Source organism: Thunnus thynnus, chromosome 14 (assembly GCF_963924715.1).
Source record: "Thunnus thynnus chromosome 14, fThuThy2.1, whole genome shotgun sequence".
Classification (NCBI taxonomy): Eukaryota; Metazoa; Chordata; class Actinopteri; order Scombriformes; family Scombridae; genus Thunnus; species Thunnus thynnus.
In genome coordinates this window covers 26,229,094-26,248,283 of record NC_089530.1, presented here as the reverse complement: position 1 = coordinate 26,248,283, position 19,190 = coordinate 26,229,094, and the positions used below count along the sequence as shown (strand labels likewise).

The window sequence follows — 19,190 nt, the reverse complement described above, 5'->3', positions numbered from 1 at the left end:
GCCTCAAAATGCAGGCTGGACACAGGTGGTTTGGTTTTTATGAATATTATTGCCGACCCATCTTTCTTTACTTGATTTTTTGTTGTTGCTGTTTTTGATGTAACGTGCACACAGAATCAGTTTCACTTTCGTTTTTTGTTATGTGCTACTTTCTTTGCTGTTGACATTTGGCCAGATTTCACCCAAATCACACACACACACACACACAAAAAACATATTTTCTCATTTAGTGGTATCCAGCCATGTGGATAGTTTTGGTTTTTATTTGCAGACGTTTTCAGATATCTGTCTCTGAGATTTCTGCCTCCACCTCAATGCAACGGAAGATGAATGGAACTTCCTTTTTGCGGTTCTTAAAGCACTGAAAATTACATTTTCAAAATTAAATTGCAACATCTCCTTCCATAGACAACGCCCTGGTTGCTTTGGATAATACACAGACCTCACTAATTTTTATTGATATTTTCTACTGAGGAAATAGCCTCAATTAAAACAATTCACTGTCAGAGTGACAGAGGACACAATGCAATATATTTCTTCTCAGGAGTTTCTCTTGTAAACTTTGAAGAAGTCATTGCCAAAAAGTCATCTTATGTCATAAAGTCTGCCCTTGCCTATACTTGTTTGCTGCCTAATTTATCAGGGTATGTTGCGCTACAGGGTGCATCTCCCTTGTCAAAGCTTTTAGAAGGACAAATTCCATTTACCTATATTGTATTTTGGTGTGCAACTCTCAAACTTCAGCAGATAGACCCAAAATTATCTACACACTTTAATACCAGCAGCTGTGAGTGAGAAAATACAGTTTTCAGGCATTTGGTTGAACTGACCTTTAATGGTGCGTACATGATTAAGGGAAAATTTTCAAAAGCAGACTGGAAAAAGTTGGAGCAAATCGTCTACAATATTCTGCTCATAATGGTCAGTAAATACAAGATGATGCAAGCCAGGCGCCACAGATGTACTGTAAATACATTAACAAGAGTCTAGTTCAGTCGTGTGTCAGCGCAGACTTTGTGGCTCTGCCAGCGACACACAGCGAGGAGCCAGGCAGTCTAATCAGAGCTGGAACAGAACACTCAGGTTGTGTTTTAGAGATTAGAGGAAGAGATGAAGGAAGCAGCACGACCGGACCACAGTGTGAAACAACGCTGGAACAACATCAAGGTCTTTTTTTGTCAAGAGCCACAAACACTACAAGGTTGCATGTAAATGTATACACGCACACACACTCACAAACAACTGTTGATGGACATACAAACACACATTCAGAAACATTTGCGCTTAGAAGAAAAAAACACCCCCTCCCACCGCAGCAAATTCATATCAAAGAACCACTTCTAATGGGCTACTTCCTCAGTCAGACTCTCTCTCTCTCTCAAGCTATCAACATTTTTGTGGGTGTGTCATCACCGGAGGAGATACTCTGTACAACTTCATGTTCACAGTATCAGAGCGCACAGAACATCACACACAGTATCAAAAGAAGATACTGCTTCCACTGTAGATAACTAACGGCTGCCAAGCAGTGATGTCTTTCATTATTTATTGTGACACTGGTGCCATAAAGTTTAGAGAACATCTGGATTTATAGTTCATGACTTTATGGCTCCCATTCAATATTCTATAGTGGGAAACTGACTTTGCAAATACATCTTTGTTTAAGATAGATTGCTTAGGTTAAAGGTTGACAGAAAGAATTTATACCATGCAACAATAGTTCTGCTTCATGGTTTGTTATCAGTTGGCTCTCACTGGTGACCTATAGGGTAAACTGACAGATTCACAAAAGGAGGATTGATTTAAAGGAGACATATCATGAACATTTCCAGGTCTATATTTATATTCTTGGGGCTCTACTGGAATATCTTCTGCATGATTTACAGTTAAAAAAACCTCCTTATTTGTCTTGTACTGGCCCTTTATGCAGCCCCTCAGCCTCTGTCTGAAACAGACAGACATTTTAGCTGTCCTGTCTCTTTAAGGCCCCCCTGAGCCCACTCTGCTCTGATTGGCCAGCTCCTGGAAGCTGCCTCTCAACAGACTTGGGCTTGAGAGGTGACATAAACAAACGGTAGTGGTTAGGAGTTCACTTCTGTACATGTTTGAACGATCTGATGTCATAAGGAGGAAGAAATAGAGGTAACTTTGACCAGGTTTAACATAGACGTCCAACAGACAAAAAGCACAATATGTTGAGTATTTAGTGGAATTCAAGGGCAGAATAGTAACAATAATGGACAATAATTGCAGCAGCAGTATCTTAACAGTCAAATGGACTAATACTACTGTGGGTTAGCTTTTGAGTCAATGCTCCAAACCACCACTATGTCTGCAGGCATTTTACTCATCATTCTTCTGAAATTAGGGCGATGCATTTACTGGCATTGTTTTCACTATAGGCGTAAATAAGGGTGGATTCTTGAGAAAAGCAGTAGTAAACAATAACCACTCGAGCTGGTGTTATTCTTAATTTAATACAGTACTTTCTGACTTCCCTTTTCTGTCTGTGACACATAAACAGTCAGGAGTAAATAGTGCATTTGCAAGGGACTATTTTATGTTGTTTTTGTTTTTGTTGCAGTTTTTGGACAACAATCGAAGTCTGTGTCACAGAGATATAGTATAAGTTTTATGAAATTTGCTGTCAACAAGAAAAATGTGAAATATCACCAGACTTACTCTTCAATCATTTAATTAAACAGAACAAAGGATTCTCATTAATGTCTTTGTGTTTGTGAATGATTATTATTAAGAGTAATGATCATAACTTTCACATGGCCTGGTTTCCTTTATGTGCAGGCAAATAAAGGATAAAGATATTTTTTCAAACTTGGCTGCTCTCCATCTTTGCATTGTGCGGGCCATGGGAGTGATGGAGGTGAATTCAAGATATGTAAACAAAAGCTGTGCAGAGCAAACATTCTTATGAAATATGGAAAGGATGAAGTGTGAACACAAGGACAGACTCCACTGCTGCCTGATATGTTTGGATCTGACCTCAACTTGTTTGGACTAGCTACTGCGATGCCTATACAAGGGAACAGGAATCATTCTCTTCCCTCCCTGTAAAGGCCAACCACAATGATAGAAGATCTCTCTTTCTCTCTCACAACAGACCAACCACAGTGACTATGAAGCCTTTGTCTCTCTCTTTCATTAGTTTAGAAATGGTTGCTGAGCAGAGATTTAAGAGGGATGATGGTGTACACAAACACTCAACACTCAAATTGCACAGCTCAAATTGAACAAAACATAAATGTGTGGTCATATTACATGTATTGTTTTCCATTCAGCAGCAGTTTGCCCACTTTGCTCAGATCTGCATCTCTTTCACAGGCCGAAGTTCACTTTAGACAACATCACAATGACCTCTCAGCTCTGTTCGATTTAGCTGATTAACATTTAGGACTCATTATTTTCCGTTTGTAGTGAAATAAAGAACCTGGGAATTGGGTGAAAATCATTTGTAGTGCAAAGACTCGATGACAAATGTCTTCTTGCTGCAGGAAACACTTGAAAATCAGCTGAAAAGGATCAGAAAGATCATCACTTTTACTAACACTGTGAGATACAAACTTCATGATTTGCTTTGAAACTGTAAACTAGAGATACCTTTTTGATTAAGTGAGCCTTCCTGTGTGCTTACGAGAATCATCATACAGCTCTGCCTGCTACGCAAATGTTTGTGATGACCCTGTTTAGAAACAAGGTTATTTTGGTCGCCCTAATAATAATATGACCACAGATTAAGTCTGTCTTTCCTCTTTGAGGACAGAACATGCTCCACATAAACCTCACATAACTAAAGCACTTTCAGTGTACTGCACAAACAATTGTAGCACAAACAAAGCTGTGAGTATATATAGTACACTTTATGTGTTGTTTAAGTGGCTATATGTCCCTGCAGTTCCCCTTAGCTATATGGAGCTTTATAATGAGTTTCAGCTCATGGTTTAGCTGTCCAGCTGCAACTTTAACATTTTGGTTCACTCTCAGAGCTCTCATGGCCTTGTTTTCCACCACAGCAGGCAGTTGTTTTCAGAGAAAAAGCTCTAAAAACCCACTGTACACTTCCTGCTCAGCACCAAACAGCTGGTAAACATAGTGGAGCATTTAGCTGCCAAAGATATTTCTCTCAGGAGTTGGTAGAGAGCAAAAACAGAGCTAAAAGAGAATGAATATTGGATTTACATTCACCAGTTGGACAGACACATGATGATAATGTTTGCCTGTAACTGCTGAATGTGTAAAGAAGCAATAGTTTAGCTAACAAGTCCAACATATCAACTTAAAAGTTGATGATATGTCAGCGTTGTGTTCACAGCTTGTTTCTGCTGCCCCCAAGTGGCTACAAAAATCAGTTAATTCAGGTTTTATCACAAGTTTGCAGCATCGCTTTAGGGATTCGGTGCAGGTTTAGAATAGTATTCTATTGACATGTGCTAATGAACGCAGTGATGTCAGGTTTGATATTAGCTGAACCCCTTAACATCAGATCAGGTTGAGCACATTGGGCTCTTATTGGACTACTCTTGAAAAACACACTTCTATACATCAAGTGGCCTTTGTGTTACATTTCGATGGAACATGCTTTAATAGCGATATATAATATACGATGCATTTTTTTTACTCATGCACTGTGACTTCTCTATTTCCTCTTCAACAGTCTGTGAAGGTGTTAAAAAACCGCCTCTGTTTCTTCCTGCCACAGTCGAATGGTAATTTAACACCTGTCTTATCGGATTGATGACTCTCCATCAGTTTGGCAGTTGAAACTAATCAGACAATTTTCTTTCTCATGATCTCTGAGATACAAAGAGACCAAAAATAAAAGCAAACATGTGTCAAGCTGAAAATAAACACATCATATTATACATTAACTGCTATGTTTAACTCGGCTGAACCAGATCCGTCATGCTGGATTTAAAACTTTCACACGGTGACTGTCTACTTTTATTTGTTTTTTGTATGTTTTATAACCGATTTTTGGTTCACAGTTGTTGAGGTTGGAAATGGCGGGAAGCTTTGGTGTGGTGTAACCAGTAAATGTATATAGGTTAAAGAAACACATGACCCACAAACAAACACACACACACATACACATACAAAGTGCAGCTACATTGCAACTACACTACATTCCTAACATTTCTAAGTTGCTGTACATTTTCTACCAGGGTTAGACGATATGCTGTCACAGCATTGGGCAAAAAATAAAAAGTGCATGTCAACTCAGAAACAGTGTCCTCAACTTCCGAAATGTGGAAGGATATGGTTTTAACCTATAGTTTCACTATAAAGCCTGCAAAAAACTTTCACATAGTGAACAGAAAGTGTTATCACACATTTGATTTCACAAAAGCTTTCAATCAGTTGACCTGTTTCCTATAACATCAGTGCTCAAAGCTATAGAAAATCTAAAGAATAAGATATAAAGAAGTAGACCAAAAGTATGTGCATTATTCTCCCAAAAATTTAGCAAGTAAGTGTGAAAGTGTGTATTCAGAGCAAGAATTGCATTTATGCTAACCTCAGTTGACCAGAATGCATTGCAGCCATGAAGCGTGCTGCTTTTTCAGTGAGTGCGGTAGACGGAAACTCTCTGCCTTGTCTGTCTTGCTTTTACCATTATCACTCTCTCACCCACAACCAACATTTGAGCAGGGTCACATTTGTTCACAAGGCATTTTAGGAAATGTGAGAAATATCTATTCAAGTAGCGATAAAGCAGATATTTCAAATATTTCAAATACTTCGTCCAAAAAAATATTCCTGGAATGTATTTATCATCACAGATAAGACAATCAGATAGTGGATTAATTAGTGACCTGCATACTTAGAGAATTCAGTCAGTCTGTATTTCCACCTTAACATGAACACAGTTATAGGTGAAACTGAATATGGGTGTCTACAGCCTCAGGTCCTCCCCTGAGATGTCACCGGGGATCATTTCAGTGTGATGGTAAAGGTCACATGGATCATGTATCTTATCTTGAAGTATATTCTTCTCGGTGGAAAGGCCTTCAAAACAACATTTCATACCACGTGGCACATGATCTTCCTGCAGCTCCTTGCAAGTGACTTGCAGTTTGTGCACGAGCATTAAGATTAGAATCTGGCATGCAGAGCAGATGCAGATCTTTGTGGCAGGCAGAGTTGCTGGAAACATGAACATGAAAACACTGTCTGTTTCCAGGGACGTCCTGCAGGAAACTCAAACAAACTCCCAGATACTTGAATTTAATGACTGTGTTTCTGGTGGTGAAAAAAACTGAGATGATTATTAAAATCTTACATGATCGGTTTACACAAACAAAAATATGTTTCATCTGATTAACTTGATGGCTGCATTTTTTAAGTGTTTTTTTTTTTTTTCCTGCTAATTCTATTAATTCTTGGAAGCCATGTAATGAAATGCTATTTAACTGTAGCAGAGCATTTAAATTACAACTATGTTAGGCACTACCATGTTGCAGCAAAGTGTTTAAGTTCAGCATAATCATTCTTTTTGAAGTTTATGTCATTATTGAACTTATTTTGTGTCCTTTTCATGCTTTGAAATATTGTATAAAATAAAACATAACATAGCAGATTATGGGTAAAAAAAATGCTAAGCTTCCTGTTTCTGTCCTTTCATCTCTACTACTGTTGACAGATCATGTTACATACACACACAGCCAAAAGTTACACTGGGTATTAATATGCTGCTACAACAGCCTTTGATCTTCTGATAAGGCTTTCAGTGTCCAAGGTTTTGGACACTGGTGTCGATCGATAAGGCCTGGCCAGTTCATCCCAAGGCTGTTGGATGGGGTTGAGGTCAAGGATCTGTGCAGACCAGTCATGTTCTTCCACGCTGAGATTATGAAACCATTTCTTGGTCATGTTAAAACAGGAAATAAAAAACCATTTCTTGGTCATGTTAAAACAGGAAATAGACTGCCACAAACTGTTGCTGCTCACACTATTTGAAGCACACTATTTTCTATAGTTTTATTGTATGACATTTCCTAATATTACTTTATAATAACTGCATAGACATAACAACTGCAGACGTGTTATAGTTTGTGTATCTCTCTCTATTCAATGTTTTTTTTCTTTTTGTAAACAGGAATTTACATTTACATTTTGTCACATGGCATGACGCTTACAACTTACAAGTAGCGGCCTTGGTGTAATGAATAATAGTGTAAAGTGTAATGAGAAAGAGAGCTAGACAGTGTGGTTTTAATTTAATTATTAATATTCCTACTGTTGATTAATTAATGTAATTAATGTGCTTTTTATAAAACATCCTTAGGTTCTGGATGTATTTATATATATTGTGTATTTTTAGTATAATTTAAACTATTTCAAATGTCTTATTGGTCTTTATCTTCCTCTTATTTTGTCTTATCTGTCTTTGAGAAACTGCACGCTTGAACTGCAACACTGAACTATTTATTCCCTGTATGTCCACATAATTGTTTTAAATAGAAGGTAGAGAAGAGTAGAGTAGAGAGCACAACTTTATTTGACTTTACCCATCATTGCTTCCCATTGCGTCTTTAGGGCGGCAGTCGTGTTTGTCTGAGTCTTATATTTAGGCTGCAATCAGCCTCCCATTCAAAGCCTGGCCTGTGTAACAGAAGTGGTTTGAGGAACTTAATGAGCAGAGCTTGTTGATGAGAGGGTGGAGTATTCCTCTCAAAAACAAACAGGTTGTGAAGTGCTGCTGTGAAGTGGGAGGTCAGCAGACGAGAAATCCTCTCCAACTCCTGCACCTCGTCATCTCACGTCAGCGTTTGTTCCTGTACCGTGTCCTAAATGTCGATGCGGTTTTTGAGTGCAAGTGCTTCAAAAGTGAATGCATGCACTTACGTGTGTTTCTGTGCAATCACACGCACCCTGTTAAATGTATGTAGATGCTGTGGAGTGAGTTGAGGTGAGATGAGGTGTGAGTGGGAGGGGGGGGGGGTTTCCTCTTCAACATAGACCTTCTCCAAAAATGCGGAGGTTGTTTCTCTGTAAAGGGTCCTGACAGAAAAGAAAGCGTCCTTTAGTTTGCAAAGAAAAAACCAACAAAATCAGGAGTTCCAACTTTACAAACAGTTAAATCAAAAGATGACAGAATAATGAGTGTATTGTATGAATGAATATGACTAAACAGTGAACTTAGTGAAAAGCTACTGTAGAGAGATGACATAATCATATCCAGTGTGTAAATATACACATGTTGGTATTACAAAAAAACTGATGAATCAAACAAGTAAAACCAAAAACCTCTTCAAATCTAGAACATGGACAAAATATCCCATGAACAGTAGTTTGACTAAAGGATCCACGTTACAGGGTGGTTTGCATTGCCACTGAGCAAGACATTGAACCCTGACCAGGTACCTGCAGGAGAGAATCTGACCTTAAGGGATCTGTAAAGAAAAGATATTTGGTGGCTTGGTAACTGCTGTTGTGCAGAACTGTGGCATTGTGCCGCCACATTACTCTGTATGGCGGAGGACAGCCAAGCTTGTGATGACTGTTTACTCAGCCCCACTCTGACCGAACACTGCCACTATTCATCCCACGCCAACACACTGAGAAGCCCAGTGGAAAACTGGACACACACAGAAGAAACAGAGTAACACTGAATGCCCCACAAAGTCAGGAATCTGTGAATTTTACAGTATACGCTCTCTCTAAGGAAATCAGAACTGAATAACCATACGCTCGATGCACAGTGGAAATATATTTATGAATAAATAACATGTATTTTCTTTTCAGAGACAGATTTGTGTCATTAACTTGTGTTTATCAAGCATTTATTCTTACCTAAGTCCTACACAACACACACACACGTACACGAACGCACACACACACACACACACACACACACACACACACACACACACACACACACAAAGGAGAGTCTGTACCTGAGAGGCGGGAGGATGTGGAGAATTTCTGTGAACTTTGAAAGCAAGGTGTTCCTGGAACTGCAGGAGTACAAACCACGATTCCAGAAACAATGTGAGAGGGGGAAAAAAAAACATAATCAAAGAAACAAAAAACAAAAAACACACTAAAACCACTGCTTCAAAATATCTAAATTTTTAGTTAAAATCTCAAATGTCTTCACGATCATTTTTCAGAATGACATCTGAAAACTGCTGATGATTACACTCCATAAAATAATAATGACGGTGAGGCAGGTGAATATAATAATCTTACATGAAATGAAGAGAAGGTCCATGTAACAGAAAGCACTGAAACCTTGTTGTTTCACAGCTATGAAGAGTACAACAGCTCCATCTTGTGGACAGATGTTGTCTCTGCTGGTATGGACTGTAATAATGTTGGGTCCTTTTTCTCACATCTGAAGAAGAAGAAGAAGAAGAAGAAGAAGAAGAAGAAGAAGAAGAAGAAGAAGAAGAAGAAGAAGAAGAAGAAGAAGGAGTAGTAGTAGTAGTAGTAGTAGTAGTAGAAGAAGTAGTAGTAGTAGTAGTAGTAGAAGAAGAAGAAGAAGAAGAAGAAGAAGATTTTTCTTCTGCTGTAGTAGTGGGGGGTGATAGTAAGTCTGTGATCTTAAATAGTGAATTATTTCATATTTTATTGTATCATATAATCTGTGTTTTTACTTTAAAATCTCTGAAATAAATAAATTTGGACTAAAATGTTGAAATTATCATGATTTTTATCATTCTTTATGGCATTAAGATTCACAAAATATTACATTATTATAGTGAATTTGTTTCCCAAATGGAAAACACACAGCTATTATAGTGAGGTGCTGGCTTTCCAGTACATCTTTTTTATACATTTTTTTTTTTTTAGATAAACATTTCAGCACATCTTGAATTCATGGGGCATTCAGCATGAGCACAGAAACAGCCAATAGAGAAGTAATTCATTTTCTCACAGCTTATAAACAGTATTGTGTTAAAGTCTATATTGGAAGTGATTGAAGAAAAGAATAAGGAATGGATTCATAGCCAAGAAAGGCCTCCGACATTATCCACATTGCAATGAAAACTAGAAAACAAACTACAACACATAGTAAAAAAAATATAAAAATCCCAAAGTAGAAAAACATCTGAAAAAAAATCATCAGCATTATGAATGTGCACATTTGCCCTCCTTTATTTATTCTTACAGTATATTATGGAAACTCAAGTTTCTTATTACATTCCTACATGACTTTATAATGACATTAACAAACTATATACCATATAATTGTATAACATTTCACTGAAGCTTTCATTAAAATATATTTTAAATTAAGAATAGACGCCTCCCTTTGGTCATCCTCTTGACAGTTTTTGCTCAAAGTGTCGCCGTAAATACTCTCTCCTTGGTCTCCTGTTGTCTCAGGCTCTTAGGCAGATGGATGGACGAATGAATAGATAGAGACAGGAAACAGATGGAGAAAGGTGTTGCAACACGAGGTGAAGAAACCCAAGTAAATGGATTAACACGGTTGACTCTGGTATGTGTCCTTCCTCTCTAGCTTCATCTGTCAAATCCTAAAAATCTCACAGTTGAGTTGAAGCCAAACTTCACTTCACTTGATCTCAGTCTAAGCCTTCAGTAACTAAACTTTGGGAGATTTCCATATGTACCACTGGAGCAGGAATGTCAGCGGTAGATAATCACTGTCAGCCATGAACCCAACTTATGAACATGACACGGGCTGTAAATAACCTGGAGTTTGTTTGGTTTTGGACCTGCATTTTCATCCACTGTGATCAAAAAAGTGCAAAAAATTGACGTATCAGTAATAATTGTAAGCTTGCAACACTTTATTAGGGTTGCTATTATTCTTTTCCATGTGCTTTTGGATTCATTAAACATTTTTTTAACTCTAATTGAAACATCTGCATATTACATGTATGTTTTGTTGCATGACGATGTGCATTAAGTGGGTATGTTGTACACTGAATAAACTGAAGGGGGCATTGATTTGCAGTGGGAGGATTGTTTAAACCGTGTAGGGTTGGGTGTATGATTGTGAATTAAATAGAGAATGAGGATGTATTTGTACATTGAATTTAGTGTTTATTGTATTTTGTGGTGTTTGTGTCTTCATGATGTACGACAGCTTGTAGCTCCAGTGTATCTGGTGCAAAACAGCTCTTCTCTTTGTATTAGATTCATGCTTTTGGACGTGATCCCTGACAAATAAAATGAACATAATCAAATAAAATGATGGATTACAAACCTACGTAAATACAAACACCACTTCCAACACCAACTTCAGAGACATAACCTCAATTTTCCTTTAAGAAATAAAGATACTGTGACTTTATTTATGCCAGACATGCCATAGTTAATATTACATGACCAACTACCAATAGATCTATGTAGATATATGTATTTATTTTATACTGTAAGTCACTCCTATGATGTCCATTCACTTCTTGACCTTTTTTCCTTCACAGTTTTTGCAAACAACAACAGGTGCAGGACACCGTAGACTAGTGCGTGCGCTGTATTTAAGAGAGTTAATCTGTAAATCAGATTGAGGAGCATTCACATAGACATCTATCTCACTGAATCATGTCTTCAAGTGAAAAGCCATTAGACCATCTGGCCATTTGCAACCCCTGACGACCGTGAAAATCTCGACTTCTCCTGGTGATAAGAGGATAAGGGTCTCAGTCTGTTTGTGTGAGTGAGAGAGAGAGCGAGAGAGTTAGCTGTGTGTGTTAATCTTTGCTGGAGTCCTGCTCTGACTTAACCGTGCTATTCGTTTAGCGGGTCAGTGTGTAGGCTGAGGTGACAAGAGGACGCCACACCCAGAAGCCGCGCTCTGCTTCAGGCTGGTTGTGAAGTTTCCGTTCTTACGAGAGAATAAGGAGGAAGATGGCAGTGATGTATCGGTCGCGCTCTCTGGAAAACAAGGAATTAATGGCTCTGTATGGAGGAGAAGGAGAACATTACTTTGTGAGAGATGAGGACTGTACCAGTGAGGTGAGGATTTAAGGATAAATAATATTTTAAACTGCCTGTAAACTGTGTGATACTACTATTATTAGAAAAGACCTACAAGACTCTGACAAGATTTGCATATGCTGCCTATCAGTTCATGTTTCAAGTTGACAATCCAAGCAAGACTTCAAAAAAATTCAATTCTCAGATTCAATGTATCTCAGAGGTTATTTACAGTTTATGAGTTTCATGCAGAGTAGGAAAATCTCACTGTGTTGTGCATGTACAAGTGCCCACCTCACAAAGACTTACAAAGATAACGAAATACAGTTTCAGTAGTGAAACATTATGAAACATAGACAAGAACAACACGTCTGACATTATAAAAAACTGATTATAGGGGATTTATATGCCACATCGTATTTGTATATGTATTACAATAAAGATGGAAATACCCACGACCTCTCTCCACATCCTCACCTCAGTTCTTTGATAAAAACACATATAAAGATCTTAACACATCTTTTACAGTAAATCACAACCACATGAAACCACCTGAAATAGATGCATGGCATTTAGTGGTGTTGCAAAAATCACCTAAAATAACCTGTTGCAGCAACCCAATGCAGAAAAGGCTGCCTGACTGTAATGCTTCATTTTTTTCCTGTTAAGTAAGAATTATTACATTATTTGGTTTCATTACAGGTTGACATTTGAAAGGTAGACATTTTTTATAAGGCATTTACAATGATTCAAAGCCTCCCCCATCAATCCTTATACGAATGTAACCTATTTTGTTAAAAGGGGGGCAGATGTTTACTATTTTTTATTATAACTTAATTTTTTTAAACGTGACACTCACTGTATAACCACATTTAAAGAAAAACATTCAGAGGCATTTTTTACCTCCAAACAGCAAATTGTTACCACAACATGGTTCGTTGATGTTGATGTTGATGTTTCAGGAGTACGATCTGGATTCAGAGTGCAGCGAAGAAACAAAAAGCGGCAGAGGCGTTCGCAGCTCTCTGTCCCTGGAAATCTACGGTCTGCAGAGGGAGCAGCAGGTTAATTTCTCCAACCAGGAGTACTACAGGAGGCTGGAGGAGCTGAAGAGCGCTCACCTGAGGAACATGGCCGAGCTGGAGAAGATGTACATCAGTCAGGCCAGAGAGAGACGCGGGCTGGAAGAGGAAAGAGGGACAAACATAGAAGCCAGACAGTCAATCAGGTTGGCATGTCCTATAATTGATTAATAAAATGCTCCAAAAACAAAATGTTTAGACCTTGATACATCATAATCTCATTTATAATAATAATCATGATACTGTAACCATGGTTACTGGGATTTCATAGAGTTTTATAGACACTTAGCTAGGCTACAGGATGTCATTCGCTAAACCTCAAAGTTTAGCAGATAAAAGGTCAAGTGTAAGTTCATCTATTTGACATTTTAAAAACAAAACAACTTTGTATGCATTGTACAACTGTACCTATAAGGTACATGCAACATACATACAGTATACAGAAAACATAGAAAGCAGCAGTAACATTCATATAAACCAACTACTAAATGGAGTGAGCCCACAATAATGTCATGACAAGGGAAGAGGCCTAATCTAAGAAACAGAACCATTGTAAGCAAAGGAAAGTATTGGAGGATCTGCTTTGCACTAAAATATATATTGAAATGTTATTATAGGTTACCTAAAGGTCACTTTTAACCTCAACAACCAGATGTCTTTTTCACCTGCAAAATCATACTCAGTGGGCAGCTGGTTGAGGTGGATTTATTGCTGTGGATGAAATCAAGAATAATTATTTGATCTGATCTGTGGCAGTTACATACATACACAGCAGATACTGTTTATGGGATAATCAATAAGAAGGATGTGGGCCATGATACTCTCCACAGGGTGATGTACAATATACTGTATCTCGTGCTGAATAATTATTCTTAGCTTCCTATAGCCTTCTTCAAAACTATTAAGAAAAATGCACAAACATTTTGAAGTTAAACTGAACTTTGGACTGAAGTTTGGACTTTTTCGAAGAAAACCCAAACACTATAGATAATTATCCATAAGATGGTGCTGTTGTGTTGAGTAACCTCCAAGCAGCTGTTTGATGAGCGAGTCTGCGATTTAATGATTCTTTGCATCACCTGTTCTGTTTAGTTTAAAAGGGACAAAATCAAAGATTGTTGCATTGTTGCTTTTCAGGCAGTCGTTGTACAATTTCCAAACTGATGCACATGACTATGTCCATGTACATATTTTTAAAGAGGTGCAACAATTATTTGATTGGTCAATCAACAGAAGATTAATAATCAACTATTTTGCTAATTGAATAATAGTTTTAATCATTTTTAAGCAAAAATGCCAAACATATGTTGTTCCGGCTTCTCATATGTGAGATTTTCATGTTTTGCTTTATCCTCGTTGAGAATAAACTGAACGTCTTGGGTTTTTGTAGGCATTTTTCACTATTTTCTGACATTTTGTTGACAAAACAATCAATTTAGAAAATATTTGGCAGATTTATCAAAAATGAAAACAAGTGTTGCAGCCCCAAATCAGTTTCTTTCAGTTGTGATTTTGGCAAGAAGGATGATATCTCCTTCCTGATCCCTGCATCCTGCAATTGTCGCCCTGCCAGGAAACTCCAGCGGATCAATTCCCAAGAAGAGCTGGACTTGCATGAGACATCGAGTGGCTCTGACCAGTCAGACCTCTGTGGAGAGGACAGGATGGAGGACCTGGAACTGGACAATCCAAGAGGGACTTTTGGCCAGGGCCGGACCTTTGGGAGGTTGGTGAAATAGTAGCAGATGTGTTATCAAATCTAGCTTTCTTGGTTATATTTATGTTTCACTCTCCTTATCTTCTAGAGACATCCTGCTGAGCCTGGAAGACTTGACGACCCAGAAGCAGTTCAGGCTTCAGGCCAAGGCCTCCTGTCCCAAACCACAGGGAAGACTGTCGCGTCAAAGTGGGGTCAGGATGAGGTCCAACTCTAAGGTCACTGTGCCCAAACCCTTCCAGATGATGCTGAGAGAGGAGGAGAGGAAGAGGCACAAGGTGCGTACGCGCTCAGAGATCGAGCTGGAGAACACCTTGCTGAGACGGGAGCTGGAGGAGCTCCGAGAGTGCCAGAAGAAGTTCCGGGCATCACCTGCACCAGCGCACATACACCTGCCTCTCTACGAAATCATCAGCCGCCGCTCCGGTCAGCGACCAAACCGAAGCAGTGGTAATAACAGCAAACGTAACACTAAAAGCGACCAGGCCTCTGCTGCTGCCTCATCACAGCCTTTCCATTTCCTGGAGAGAGAGAGGAGGAAGAGGGAGGCGAAGATTGTGGCTGAGCTGGGGAGGCTGGGACCGAAAGAGGAGCGTCAGGCCTTCAAGGCTAGGCCTGTGCCCAACTCAGTGTATGGCACCAGACGCAGAGCAGACAGCAAGACCACAAACCGTCGCCCCCAGTTTCTAACTATTTGCACAATGGAGAGGGAGGCCACGGAGGGCCAAAGTGATCCGAGCTCCGACCTGGAGACAGACAGCTCTCCTGACTCGTGTAGGCCTCAGAGATGTCCATCCTCCAAGCCAGTGAAGAAGCAGATAGAGCTGTCCATTGAGATGGTGAAAGAGAGGGAGTGGTCCTACATCGACCCACTCAAAGCCACCGCCTGCAACCTCTGTTCACCTGTGCAGCCAGGCGACCAGGAGCCTCTGCTCACTAACAAGAGTGATTACATCAGTGTGTGAGAGACAGTGTCAATCAAGGAAAAAGACAGCAGATACAACTAAACTGTTTGTGTTGTAGAGGAGCTTTACTAATATTTAGTAGAGAAATTCTTTATCAAACAGCAGTACATGGTAGCCTAATGTAATATAGCCTTGTAGCCTAATGGCAACGGTTTGTAGAGCCTTTAGCAAGGTATGCATTGTTTTCATAATACATTTGTTGTGATTAACTTTCAAAAGTTTATTTGTAAGTTCTGTTTTTCAAAGTATCCTTAAGGCCCAATAAACTGATTTTTTGGAAGAATTTGGAACTTGTGTTGTTTACTACATGTTTGCTTGCTAGCAGTTTTCTTTTTCCCTGCTTTCCTCCTTGAAACCACCATGAAGGGCACAGTGCAAGGCATTTGCATGCAGGAGGTACTTAGAAATTTAAAATATTGCTCCTTTAAGTTGCTTGTGTCCAAAAAATGGAGTGCTCCATGGAGTAAGACTTTCTCTCTCTCAGTGCCTTTTAACAAACTAGTTATCCGCTCTGCGACTGAACATCAACCAATCATCCATTGTCGGTGTGATGGGTGTTCCTCCCACACCACAGTTTCATACAACAGTTATTTTAAAGGACAGGTTGCATGTTTTCAAGTCTGTCTTAAAACAATAGTCATGTACCTAAATGAATGATCACTTGCCATAATCATTCTCCTGTTCATACTGACCATTAGAAAATCCCTTCATAAAGTCACTTACAATGTGAGTGATGGGGGACAAAATCTACAGTTCTCCTTCTGTGCAAAAATGTATTTAAAATTTTATCTGAAGCTAATATGAAGATTCAGCATCCAAATGAGTCAAATCAAGTAGATTTCTCTCAATGTTGCAGTCTTTTTAGTGCCAAAGTTCCTCTTTTTGTTACTATACTTCCACCACAGCTCAACAGGGAAACTTTCTGAAACACAAAGAGGGAATTTTATGCTAAAAAGACTGTAAATGTAGCAGATATCAACTTGATATGACTAACTCAGACAACTGAAGACTCATAAGCTTCAGATACACTTTTAAATGCATTTTTATACAACATGACTGTGGACACACATCCATCACTTACATTTAGAGTACATTTGAGGGGGATCTTTTAATAGCCAGTATGAACAAGAGGAATGATTACAGTGAGGAAAACCTCTTTCAGTGTTCATATGGACACCTGACAACAAAGTTATAGCACAATTATATTTTGTTTTTCATGATTGGATATCAGTTTGCAGTTAAAAGAAATGTAAAAACAAAAAAAGCTGACTTCACAACACGTACTATCGTCTCCTCCATGAGAAAACAATGTGCAGAACTTTGCTTTTAGCTAGATTGAGAATTCAAATTAGCCTGACATGGTTTGAAAGCTACTGTGTTAAGCTAACTAGCAGTAATTTACAACACCAAAATCTGTATTAATTACGGAGTGGATAAGTAGCTCAAATGTGTAGCATAGCAAAGCTAATGCTAACAGTTTCATGTAAGTGAATGGAAGGTGCTACAATGATTAGCACCATACTCCGGGGAATAGTTAAATAAAAACACTGATTCAGGTGGTCTAACCTACTTTGTTAGTTAGTAGATTATTCAAGCTTTCTAACCAAGTAGGGTCCATTTGATAGATTTGGTAGTTAATAGCAAAACGTTTAAGCTATGCTAACTGTTTCATGTATATGAATGGAGAATGCTAGTACCATTAGCACCATACTCCAGGAGGTAAGTTATAGTTAAATAAAAACACAGATTTGGGTGGTCTAACCTTTTTTGCTAGTTAGGTCGACTAGTCTTTCTAATAAAGTAGGGTCCATCTGATAGATTTGGTGGTTTATTTCATGTCAGAAAAACGTTTTAGTCATTGAATGGAAAATATTATGGTACTTACACTGAGAGTGAGCTGTCAATGAAACGTGACCGCCACAATACTGTGAAGTGGTTTGAGCAGCCAAATGAGCTGTTTTTGAGCTAGGTTTTCTAATAGTTGTGATTTTTTATTTTCATTCAGATTGTTGTGGATGCTTAAAAAGACAGTCAACTTTGATATCATACATGCATTTTTTACTATTTCCACCCACATTTCTAGAGGCTTTGATGGTTTTAATGCATGTTATGTAAATAAATTGGTGACATTTTTCCTTTTTAGGAGAATGGGATTTGAATTTACTGTAATAGCCTGTGCATACACATCACAGGCTGCAGGAGGAAGTCAACAGCTTGCAACAGCTGAGGTGTCTGTCTCCCTCTCTCTCACTCGCACTCTTAACTAGCTGCACATGAGGGGAAATCCAAAGGGTTGACAGAGAGGGCGTAAAGCAAATGGTTGCCAATTGTCCGATTTATTCATAAGAGCACATGATATGATGAAATAGGAAAGACGCCTACATTCGCTCAGTTTTTCTTTTCTTTTAGGCTACACAACGGGCACCTTCGCGGGAAAGGTAGGAGTTGTCACCGGACAGCTGCACTCAGAGAAGATGCTGCTCACCATCGCGGTTCACCTGTGCTTGTTCTCCTGTGAGTTATATAACCTTTTATTCTGTAACTGAAGCCAATGCCTTATGTTAAAAAAATATTTCTGCAAAGTTTCCCGAGTTAGTTGCACGCGGTGTTTTGCACCTGGCTTATTGCATCACCTGCATCATATGACTGAAAACTAACACAACATACTGAATGCAATGAAACTTGCAGCGCATATGCCTTGAAATGCCTTAAAAAAAAAACATTGAAAATACAATACGACACGGTCCAACTCACTCGGTGCATCTGTGAGAGAAAATTGAATAGTAGGTTATCATTTGATGTATTTTTTGTATATTTCATACATGTTACAGATAGTGTTTTAAGTTCAGTTTCATGTAAATTTCTCTGTGCTGTCTATTCTAAACTTAGTTCTTTGCTGTGCAAGATGAGGCAGATAGTGTTGTTTGTTCTTAGTTTAATATGGTAGTAACGTTATTTTGTGATGTTACTCGGTGCATGCTTGAACGCTGTCATATACGGTCATGAAGAAAGGCTTTTCCCAGGTTAGTTGAACTTTTGTCTTTTGTTTCTATCTGAGGGTTGTTTGCTGACCTGTAAGGTTAATAAGCAGATGTTTTAAATTCTGTGCAAGTAATATTTAAGGGACTGGCTGAGTGCTGACTTTTCAGACAAAGAAAAAATAGCTAGGTGATATCTATCTTTGTCTCCAGAAATATGATGCATTATGCTTCTAATTGTATTATTTGATTACATTATTTCACAACCTGACAATGCTCTCTTTGTGTGCTTATTGAGTGATCAGCAATTTTCCATTGCACATGCCTGTGCGCTTGATAATTAAGCAGGTTAATGTTATTTTAAGTGACAGTAGAGCATTCTTTACGGTTGATTAACAATGTGTGGTTCAGTGCGACAGGATGAATCAACATAAGGCTGTGAGTGCACGATGTGTGTCTGTGTATGGGTGTGTGTCTGTGTGTGTGGGTGTGGGGGTGTGCGGGGGGGGGGGGGGGGGGGGGGTGTTAGGACGACGACGAC

At 38.7% G+C, this 19,190-nt stretch overlaps 1 protein-coding gene and 1 long non-coding RNA gene across 3 annotated transcripts; one reads left to right on the top strand and one right to left on the bottom strand.

The window, feature by feature from the left end:
- Positions 1-8,837: 8,837 nt before the first annotated feature.
- On the bottom strand, positions 8,838-17,637 carry LOC137197360 (uncharacterized). Of its 2 annotated transcripts, XR_010931409.1 has the most exons (5): positions 17,557-17,637; positions 13,029-13,088; positions 12,811-12,953; positions 11,821-11,889; positions 8,838-11,147 (listed from the first exon to the last, which is right to left on the bottom strand). It is a non-coding gene; the product is annotated as an uncharacterized lncRNA (long non-coding RNA). The 2 variants fall into 2 exon arrangements; XR_010931408.1 differs by lacking the exon at positions 8,838-11,147 and having other exon boundaries at positions 11,244-11,889.
- On the top strand, positions 11,836-16,388 carry LOC137197359 (protein FAM161A-like). Its single transcript, XM_067610712.1, has 5 exons — positions 11,836-11,946; positions 12,870-13,135; positions 14,563-14,715; positions 14,795-16,122; positions 16,156-16,388. The coding sequence occupies exons 1-4, from the start codon at positions 11,839-11,841 to the stop codon at positions 15,669-15,671; spliced, it is 1,404 nt and encodes a 467-aa protein (XP_067466813.1). The 5' UTR covers positions 11,836-11,838; the 3' UTR covers positions 15,672-16,122; positions 16,156-16,388.
- Positions 17,638-19,190: the final 1,553 nt, after the last annotated feature.

What these genes read in the sequence shown, in the direction of transcription:
- LOC137197359 (XM_067610712.1), top strand. Translation starts at nt 11,839, where the DNA reads ATGGCAGTGATGTATCGGTCGCGCTCTCTGGAAAACAAGGAATTAATG. An exon ending in ATGAGGACTGTACCAGTGAG is followed by an intron (nt 11,947 to 12,869) that starts GTGAGGATTTAA and finishes TTGATGTTTCAG; the next exon opens with GAGTACGATCTGGATTCAGA. An exon ending in GAAGCCAGACAGTCAATCAG is followed by an intron (nt 13,136 to 14,562) that starts GTTGGCATGTCC and finishes TCGCCCTGCCAG; the next exon opens with GAAACTCCAGCGGATCAATT.